The sequence below is a fragment of the Crinia signifera genome, chromosome 11 (assembly GCF_055691185.1).
Source record: "Crinia signifera chromosome 11, ASM5569118v1, whole genome shotgun sequence".
In the NCBI taxonomy this organism is placed as follows: Eukaryota; Metazoa; Chordata; class Amphibia; order Anura; family Myobatrachidae; genus Crinia; species Crinia signifera.
The window spans coordinates 70,130,987-70,141,984 of NC_139227.1; the positions used below are offsets into that span (position 1 = coordinate 70,130,987).

Below are 10,998 nucleotides of genomic sequence, written 5' to 3' on the forward strand. Positions count from 1 at the left end.
CTGTATTTATGTGCGCCTACCTGTCCGCCTATGGCACGTGTCTGTATTTATATGCACCTACCTGTCCGCCTATTGCATGTGTCTGTATTTATGTGCGCCTACCTGTCCGCCTATTGCACGTGTCTGTATTTATGTGCGCCTACCTGTCCGCCTATTGCACGTGTCTGTATTTATGTGCGCCTACCTGTCCGCCTATGGCACGTGTCTGTATTTATATGCACCTACCTGTCTTCTTATTGCATGTGTCTGTCTGTCTGTGCACCTACCTGTCTGCCTATTGCACATCTGTATTTATGTGCACCTACCTGTCTGCTTATTGCACATGTCTGTATTTATGTGCACCCACCTGTCCGCCTATTGCACGTGTCTGTATTTATGTGCACCCACCTGTCCGCCTATTGCATGTGTCTGTATTTATCTGCACCTACCTGTCTGCATATTACATGTATCTGTCCTTATGTGCACCTGTTTTCTTATTGCAGGTCTCTTTAGGTGCACTTACATGTTTGCCTATTGCATGTGACTATCTTTATGTGCACCTACCTGTCTGCTTATTACATGTATCTGTCTTTATGTGCACATGTATCCTTATGGCATGTGACTATATTTCTGTGCACCTACTTGTCTGCCTTATGGCCAATTGTGTGACTATCACCATTGCATCTGAATAGGCTGACTCAGTTCAGCCTTTTTCCATACACTTAATGAAATTACATTGTAAAAATGTAAATGACTAACTCTATTTTTTATTGAAAAATACTACTTGGTCTAGATTCATTTATGTCAGCAGATACTGTCAGTACTGTCTTTACTAGGTGTCCTTATTGTGTGTTTGAAAGCTTATGACATTATGCAAAATGAAGGGACATGGCCAGGGTTGGACTGGCCCATAGGGGTACAGGGGAAACCCTGGATGACCCCACTGCCTGGCGGCCCACCTCCACCTGGGACTAGGTTGTATTTTCTACAGAGCATTGTCATTATTAATCTGGTACATTATAATGCATGCATGTATGTAGTATTGGTACTTGTTTAGTTTCACGGCGGCAGCGCGAGTACGCTCTAGCTAGGAATCTTGGCAGCACGCCAGCTGCCTGTACGTTATCAGTGTCCTACACTGACTCCTCCAAGGCAGTCCAGCGCTGCTACTCCTAAGCTCCTGTGAAGCCTAGTGAGCGCCTCTCACACAACACTTATATCCTCTCTCCTGTGGAGAGGGGATCATGCAGGCGCCAGCGGAGAGGAGCTCCATCTTTGTGATGCGTAGGAGCGTCTCAGACAGCCTCAGACGCTCCAGCAGCAATGCATTGATACCCTCCTGCCTCTGACCTCTGAGTAGCTATTGCTCAGATGTATGATATGGCAGGTTTGAATGTGTTCCTGAAATACCCCCACCATCCACGCCATCCCAAAGCGTGGCGAGCGGCGGCGGTACGCGTCCTCCTGACCTTTTCAAACCCCCACCATCCACGTTGGCGTGGAGTTGACTTTACACAGTGTGGCGAGCGCAGCGAGCCACCGAGCCCGAAGCGTGGCGAGGGGATGCGGATAACTTCCGCTGCGCTCACCACACTATATAAAATGAACTCCACGCCTACGTGGATGGTGGGGGTATGAAAAGGTCGGGAGGACGCGTAACGCGTCCGCTCGCCACACTTCGGGATGGCGTGGATAGTGGGGGTATGAAATGGAGGCATTTGCCAGTATGTAACATGAAGCACTGGCAAATGCCTCTTCATTGTGCATGATACGCAATTGCGTCCGCACCCGCTCTTTGGACAGGAGAGGCACGCGCTGCTCAGACGCAGGAGTCTCATTGCTGGAGCCAGCGGCGTAGCTTTGTTTGGGGAGCCCCCCCCGCCGTTAATGGGGGCGCCCCCCCTCCCCGCCCGCCCGTCTGGCCGGCCCCCCGTGCCCCCTCCCCCCCATTGCCGCATGCTTACCTGTCCGCGCGTCCCGGCTCCCCTCCTGGCTTTAATAAATTCTATGCAGACGGACCACGATAAAATGGCCGAACCCATACCGCAGACAGTTTCAGAGAACAGTCTGCTTTATGGGGCGGCCATTTTATCGTGGTCCGTCTCCATAGCATTGATTGAAGCAAGGAGGGGAGCCGGGACGCGCTGACAGGTAAGCATGGGGGGCGGGGGGGATTACTATAGCACCGCAGCCCCCCCCCCCCCGGCGCCCCCCCGCAACCACGGGGGCTGCGGTGCTATATTTACGCCACTGGCTGGAGTGTCTCACACATAGCGTCCTACATATCACAAAGATGGAGCGCCTCTCCGCCGGTGCCCGCATGATCCCCTCTCCACAGGAGAGAGGATATCATGCGGGCACAAGCGCTGTGTGAGAGGTGCTCACTAGACTCACAGGAGCTTAGGAGTACCAGCGCTGGGCTGCCTTGGAGGAGTCAGCATAGGACACTGATAACGTACAGGCAGCTGGCGAGCTGCCAAGATGCATCCTCGCGCTACGCTGATAGCACAGCTTAAGGCAGTCTGGCAAGCTGCCAATATTCCTAGCTCGAGCGTCCTCGCAGTGCCGCCGTGAAACTAGACAAGTACCGCAGTATTTACTATATATATATATATATATATTTATTTAATCAAGGAGCCCAGCCCATGCACTCTCTAATGGCTAGCCAAACCCCTGTTGTAGCTCTCCACACCCCCTCCGGAGTCTGGCCACACCCCAAAACAAGGGCCCCCCTCACTTCATTTCCCAGTGGGCCCTTCCCTTAATGTTTAAGTCCGACACTGGACATTAATTATTAATAGATATGTTTCCTATTCCCTTAGCATTGGGGGTACAGAGTAAGTTTCATGTCCCCGAGCATAAATACTCACCTCAGACTGACTAAGCACTTATTTGTAAAACAATCCAGATGGTAAGTAACAAATCAAATCAAACAAATCAAGTTACTGCCACTTTCCAACAATACACCTGACAGTTCTTCCCAGCAAACCTTTCCAATTGGATCAACGCTCATGAACGAGACAAAGACATGGACATCCTATTAGAAGTTAAGGTGTTCCTCTGCCTGCCAAGGTTCCATTTACCAAGTACAGTAGGAAACATAATGCTGCTCACACTCTTTCCATTTATATACGCAGATTAGACAGTTTTTTAGATCACTTCAACAAAGCATTTTACCATGAACTTTTTACTTATATCCAATTGTAAAGAGTAACGAAAAATGCTGCGCTATATAAGAAACTGTAAATAAATATATCAATAATTATATGGCTCCACAAAATGTACACAGTGCCATTCAGAGAAAACATCCAAAAGCGTATAAAACATACAACAGAATGCCATACCATGAATTCCAAACATTAATATCACAACACAGACTGGGTAGAAAAATACTTTTTCCTACTTCCATCCATGTGGGCTCTGATTGGGTAATTGCCTGAAGCATGGAGAGCAATCCAGCTAGAGGTGTAAAGGCATTACAGTGTGGCGTAATGTGTAATGAATATTAAGCTGTGTGGCGTCATGTGTAATAGGCATTACGGTATGTGGCATCATGTATAATGGGCATTGCAGTATGTGGCATCATGGTGTGTGGCATAACGTGGCCTCGCCCCTATTGTCATGTAGCCACTCCTCTAGCTTTGTATGACCAAGCCCATTGTTGGTGTACACGCCTACAGCGCACGCTAGCAGTACCACCAAGAAAAAAAATGCTACTTGCACCTATATTTATATTTTTATATGCATTCAATACAGTATATTTATTTATTCATTATCAGTTTCTTATATAGCGCATACATATTCCGCAGTGCTTTACAGAGTATAGTTGAACATTCACATCAGTATATACCGTGACTTATATTTGATCCAAGCACCAAACACTATTTGACACATCATCACCCAAAAAGCAGAGCGCAGTCCCTTTCCACTTGTCATGTATCTAATTCATTCTTTACAATGATTGGCCAGAACCTCAAAAAAAAAAAACAGGGGTACATGTATGAAGCAGTGTGAAAAGTGGAAAAGTGTGCCAGTGGAGGAATTTCTCATGGCAATCAATCTGCCGCTACCTATAATTTTCAAGAATGCTCTTGATAAATATTTGTTCAAAGCTGATTGGTTGCCTCGGGCAACTTCCCCACTGACACACTTTTCCTCTGCTTTATACAGCCTCAATAATATAAGCCTAAGCACTAGGAGTATTGTGTGCCGACCCATGATTGGAGCAACTCAGCACATACTTCTCTGACCCACAGTGCTCAATCTGGGTGTGGATTAGCACACAGTCAATGTCTAGGTAGACTGTCAATATGTTGACACCAAGAAGGTTGTCTACAAATTGTAGACATGCACTAGGTTGATACTTGTTGCATGATGAGCCATTGTCTATCTAGACCAGGCCTGTTGGTAAACTACAAGTCCCAGCATGCATTGCCATTGTTTTCCTATTATGGAATGGTAGAACGGTGTTAAAGCATGCTGGAATATGTAGTTCCCCAAAATCTGGAGAGCGACATGTTGGCAAGGCCTGACCTAGACACTGTCTGCAAGCCATACAGATACTGCTTAACCTGACATGACTAAGACGTCTGCGGAAGTAAAGCAGGGTACACACCCCTCCAATCACTCTTCTGATTGGATAAACGCTGCCCTACAGCTGTTTACTGAGTACTTAGCTTGACATGCAGCCTGACCACCTGTGAACCCCATACCTCCCAACTTGACCCTCTCCAGGAGGGACACAATGGTCTGCTCCTGAACTTTCTTCTTAATGCATGATTACCTTCATCTGTGTTGAACAGGTTCATTGATAAGAAAGGTGCTTCAACACAAGTGATGGTAATCATCCTTTAATAGGGACGTGCAGGAGCAGAGCAATGTGTCCCCCCTGGAGGGGGTCATGTTGGGAGGTATGGAACCCCGTACACAGTGTGGTATAAATACATATATCCACCTGCATGGGCTTCTATGGGATCAGGAGGTCAAGCAGATAAACCATAAACAGCACTTGTGACTTCCCGATTCCAACTGTTTTAACGTTTATCGACTAACACTCCTGAACAAGACCTACACATATGCTTATACACTCATCAGCCCATTCACCGGATAATGGCTGACAACAGAATAGGTGTGCTACCAGCTTAAGAATAGAAGCCAAGGAAGGTGCCATCTCTCTAATTTGATTTTCTACTACCTCATTGTCTAAATGTGTCTATCCACAAGGCAAACAAGCTGCCCCTCAGCCCTGTCCAACTGGGGATAGAGAGACAGCTGTACGGACAATTATATTGCATATAAATATTTAAAATATTAAGGGAAGATGGAGCTTTTGGAGCTGGAGGAAAATCAGTATTATGCAACTTGTAGAATTACAAGGCCCAGCATGCACCAATGTGCTGAAACTGTGCTGCAAAGTATCAGAAACATTCAGGTATCAGTCAGTGTATATCAGGAGTGATCTATACATGTGATTTGTGTTCAGTGATCAATCTGTATAGGCTGTGTGATATTGGTGTGTATTTTATTTAGTGACCACTGTATATCAAGTGTGAGATTATGATATCAGGTGTGTAAAATCAGTGGGATTGCAATATGTGTGTATAGGTGTTATACAGTGTAACAGATCTATAATGATCAGAGGGTATCAGTGTGTGATCAGTGTGAACTGTGTTTAGTGATCAATGTGTATCAGGTGTGTGCTATTAGTGTGACCTGTGTATCAGGTGAGTGACATCAGCAGAGGCAGAACTACCATTGCTGCAGCAGGTGCATTGCACTGCGGCCCCTGAGGACTAAAGGGCCCACTACTGCCCAGACCAGCAATGGGCCCCCGCAGACCATTTTGAGCAATGTCAGATGAATAGCCCAATGCAGCGACCATATTGCCAGCGATTATAGCCCGTGTGTACGCACCTTTATATATGTTTTATGATAGTTAAAACATTTTTTATTTATTTCTATCGCTCGCCATTTTTAAAATAAGCTTTTATCCTGAGTTTTTTACATTCTTATTTATTATATTTTAAATATATGGGGCCAAATGTAATAGGGTGTGAGAATCAGAAAGTGAGAGTTTGCCCATGTTTTTAAAGTGGCAATCATTTACATGGCAAATCCAATCTGTTTGTTTTTTTCAGTGTAAATGATTGCCGTTTTTAAAAAAATGGGCAAACTCTCCCAAAAAGCTCTCACTTTTTAGTTCTCACACCCTATAACATTTGGCCCTCAGGTTTTTGAATATATTTGGTATGACACCATACAGTAGGTCGCTATTACCTCCTACCACCCTTTTTTGACACATTTTTTCAGTGAATTACCACATTAAAAATTACTTAGGGGTTAGCTGACGCCCATACCATTTTGGGAGTGTCTGATGAGCTTTATCTGCCTAGGCAACTACTGGCCTCTCACAAGTGGCGCTACACTTCTCTTCATAAATTATATATACAAACCCCCTGCACATACTGTATCCTGCGTTTGCCCCTGACATAATAGAGTGATACGGTTTACCCGCCACATAGTCCCCGAAGCCGATGGTGGTCAGCGTGATGACTACAAAGTAAATGGCCTCCAGAAGGGTCCACTGCTCAATCTCCTTGAAGACTATAGTGGGGATAAGAACGAACAGGAGACAGCCAATAAGGATGAACAGCACTGCAGATATAACCCGTACAATGGTTGGAGAGACACGCCACTTCTGTGGTAAGGAAAAAAAAAGAGACGAGTGAGTCACATTTACTAAAAACACATGTTCACGGACAACATGTCCTAAAACTAAGACACCCTTTACATTGATCAATTGCACCAGACCATTAGAGCAGTTATGGCAAATATTATATCAAAAGAACAAACTGAATGAAAGCACATATGCAATGTAATGGCATTCATACACATAGATTCTGATTCTAAATCACACATACTCAGTGGTGTAACAAAGGCACCTCAGACCCCGTGGTCGTAGGGAGGCGCTGAGTGAGCGTGGGCGCCGGGGTTCTTAGGGGCTACCGATGGTCTGCACTGCCCTGCCTTACCCTGCTGCTTGCCGCTGCCGAAACGAAACGAAAGGGGAGATTTAGCAAAGCGCGGAGAGAGATAAGGTACAACCAATCAGCGGTGTAGCTAGGTGCCACAGTGCCCGGAGCAAGGGCATGTTTCTCTTGTGCAGCAAGAAGGGGACATGGCCTTACTTTATACCATACACCGTAATGCCCATTACATACTATATAACACACCGTGATGCCCATAACATACCATATAACACACTGTGATGCCCATAACATACTATATAACAAACCATAATGCCCATTACACATTGGACACATAAGTGCCACTCCACCCCCCCCCCCCCTTCCATAATGCACCTTACACTATATGCCACTCACCATAGTCAATGTGGCAAGTGGCTGTATTTAGGGGAACTGTGGTGCAAGGAGCTGGGAACCAGACTCCCTGCAGTGCACAGACCCCTGCTATTACCTCAGTGTGTATTCTAGCCAGGGAGACCAGGTCCTGGCATGGTCCCACGCTGCAGAATCAGTCCCTCGTAGCCGCTTCCTACTACCAGAGGCTTGCTGGGGTCCCACGGTGTCCTCCTCTCTGAGCTCTCACACAACAGCCAGGGTAGCCAGATCATCCCTTTAATAAGCACAACATATAAATTACACAGGTTCTTGACTACTTTTCAAACTTTTCAAATGTAATGACAGTTGGTATGAACTCTTGAACCCTGTCACCTCCCAACCATACCAACTGTCATTACATTTGAAAAGTAGTCAAGAACCTGTGTAATTCAAATGTGCACTTATTAAAGGGGATGATCTCGCAACTGTGACAATAGTGTGGGTGCAGCTGCCCGGTAGACGGTGTGTGCCGCTTGATGATGTCACCGGGCGCCGGGATGCGCTGTGGAGCTGCATGTGCAGATGTGAGATCGGGAGGGGGTTAAAGCTGTCGGCGCCACTGATTCGCCATCCCGAATCCCTGCACAGAGGGTTTTTTTCTCTGGTGCTCCCTGCAGGCAGCATACTTATGCCACTGAGCAGGCATGCTGGGGGAGCGGGCGAGCATGCTGGGGGAGCGGGCGTGCAAGGGCAGGGAAGCCGGCGGCAAAGTGCACGGCTCCGGCACCCGATGACATGTTGGCGCCCGGAGCACGTGCTCCGCCCTAGCTACGCCTCTGCAACCAATCAGCTTCTCTCACTATACAGTCTGAGTCAGAACTGATTGGTTGGTACTTTGGGTTCTGCATATTAAGCCTTGGAGAGAGATAGTGGGCGGAGATAAAGTGCAAGCCAACTAACTCCAAAATAAAAAAGGAAAAAGTAGCGCTAATATACCAATTAAAATATAGATTTAAATGGTTCACATGAACATACACTATACAAATAATAAGGGTGATTAAAAACTACCCATTTGATTGCCACACCTCCTAATAGACGATTATGGGATCTGTTCCTATTTATACTGCCCCACTTGGATGTAGAAATGGGGAAAGATTTGAACAAAGTCTCCAGTAAAGTTCTCAAATATTGGAATAGTTACCAATTGTGTCCACCTGAGGAATTAATCCAATTTAGGATTGCATGGCAGTGATATCATCTTTGTTGGTGAAGGTGCAGAGATAGAGTCACACTGTGTGAAGTGAACAACTGGAAAAAGGTCTGCAATGGTAGGAGGCTGGTCTGGATCCAATAAAATGAAGTAGTGTAAGGGTGGCAATAGGCAGTGAAATGGGCTTGCACCTCCTAATACGTTTCACTGTCACAGGTACAGCTTTTTCAAAATCCACGGTCCAGGACTGCTTTCTCAAATGGAGAAAACCATGCTGAACTGCAGGTGGGGCAGATGTAACATGTGCAGAGAGAGTTGGGTTATATTGTTTCTGGGCAGAGTAAATACTGGCTGCTTTATTCTTACACTGCAATTTAATTTTCAATTTGAACACACCCCACCCAAATCTTACTCTCAGGGTTTTCATGGGGACGCCCATAAAATGCTGGACGTTCCCCTGCTCCCATTCTCACCCCCTTCCCTAGACGTTTGTACAGCGGCCCTGCTTATGAGCAAATACACGCATGCTAGAGCCGCACCATCGGTGCCCGGAGCGAATATGCCGGGGAACGATCACTAAATGAATCAGGGCCATTGTGAGCCCTGGATACAGTTTTTAGGTCGACAGTAATTCAGTCAACAGTCTAAAGCATAGGTGACCAAACCTGTCCTCAAGATCTACCAACGGTGCATGTTTTCCAGGCAACCTGTGGATCTATAGTAGGAATAATTGCAGCATGTTTGAAAATGTGACAGTGAGTAATGACTACAGCTGTGCACCAGCTAGGTAACCTGGAAAACGTGGACCGTTGGTAGATCTCGAGGACCGGTTTGGCCACCCCTGGTCTAAAGGTTGACATGATCAAAAGGTTGAGAAAAGCAATATGTTAGCACATAAAAAAGGCTGACCTGATTTTTCATGATTTTTTTCATTCAGATAACCTACTATATTATACTTTATGGTCTGTGCGTACTCTAATTGGGAATTATAAGTGTGGCGAGCGAAGTGAGGCACCATGCTAGGGTACGCTTACACTATTTGTGGGTCTGCGTCAACAGATGTTGACATCGACAATATATATGTGAAAAACGCATGTCAACCTTTTCGTGTGACGACTATTTCCAGGTTGACCTTTTGTCCATGTCAAACTTTTTACTGTTGACTAATAGTGGTCGACCTACTTACTGTCGACATGGTTACTGCCGATCTAATAATTTACATCTGTGAGCCTTAGGGTGTGATTATGAGTTGCCGCAGCTGTATATTTATGCTAATACTGAGGATGGTCTCATTAATACTGAGATACCCACTTGCAGCATCTTGGGGCAAATCAAGTTCCACCATTAGACACACCATCCAAACGTGCACCAACCCTATGGCAGGTTCTTTTTCTCCATCAAGTATGGCCTCCTGTGATGCAGCCGCTAAAGCAGTGGTCAGGGAACAGGGGTAAATTACCCCAATTGGGGTAAAAATGAAATTCCTGGGGGGTAATGGACGGTCGCACTGCCAAGACACAGCCGGGTATGTATATGAATCTATTTGCATGCCCGGCTGTGTTTTGGCATTTACCCCAGGTGAACTCCAGCTGCATGCTACTGCTCCTGAGCCCATTATTGTGGAATTTTTCTTCCAACAAAAATTTCTTAAAGACAACTCTACTGACTTTAAGAAAAAAACTTTTTTGTCTTGTGTGACTGGGATATTCCCGAATATGATATGGAATTGTTCATCTGTGGATACCACTGTATAGGACTACCATAGTGATATTCGTTTGCATTTCTCACCCCTGATGAAGTCATGATTATGACGAAACGCGTTGGGGCTTGTCATCGTATTAATTGAAGAACTGATAAGAGCTGTACTTACTGTTCATCACGTGTATCTGTATATTACCTGATTACAGGTCATATCTGTATATATTTTTACATATATTTGTGTATTTTATTAAATATAAATTTATTTTAAAATTGTCTTATGTTCTGAAAGCGCTCTCTGAAACCCCCTTTTTTCACATATACATATATATATATATATATATATATATATATATATATATATATATGCATGCCCGGCTGTTTGTGTTACAGTACTGTAATATACAAGGCCATTGTGTATAACATGCTGCCCTGCATGATTGAACAATGCACAAATTAAAGTTTCACCCTGTTTCTATTATATCAAATAGACATTATACAGGACATAGGGTCTGATTCATGTTTGTAACTAAAAAAAAAAAAGGCAAGCAATTGAGCAAAACCATGTTGCACTACAGGTGGGGCAGATGTAACATGTGCAGAGAGTTAGATTTGGGTGTCTTCACTTCAAACTGAAATCTAAATTTCAGTGTAAAAATAAGCCCGCCCAAATCTAAATCTATCTGCAAGTTACATTTGCCCCACCTGCATCATGGTTTTGTCCATTTGCTTTACTTTCCAACATGAATAAGGCACAAAGTGTATTTATTT

At 45.1% G+C, this 10,998-nt stretch overlaps 1 protein-coding gene across 5 annotated transcripts in view; it reads right to left on the reverse strand.

Annotated features, from left to right (window-relative positions):
• KCNK4 (potassium two pore domain channel subfamily K member 4) overlaps positions 1-10,998 on the reverse strand; it is a 56,631-nt gene that overhangs the window by 20,586 nt on the left and 25,047 nt on the right. For all 5 annotated transcript variants that reach the window (XM_083163818.1, XM_083163822.1, XM_083163819.1 and 2 more), the window contains exon 5: positions 6,490-6,676. In XM_083163818.1, the coding sequence (XP_083019944.1) occupies positions 6,490-6,676 (187 nt within the window). The remainder of the gene's footprint in view (positions 1-6,489; positions 6,677-10,998) is intronic.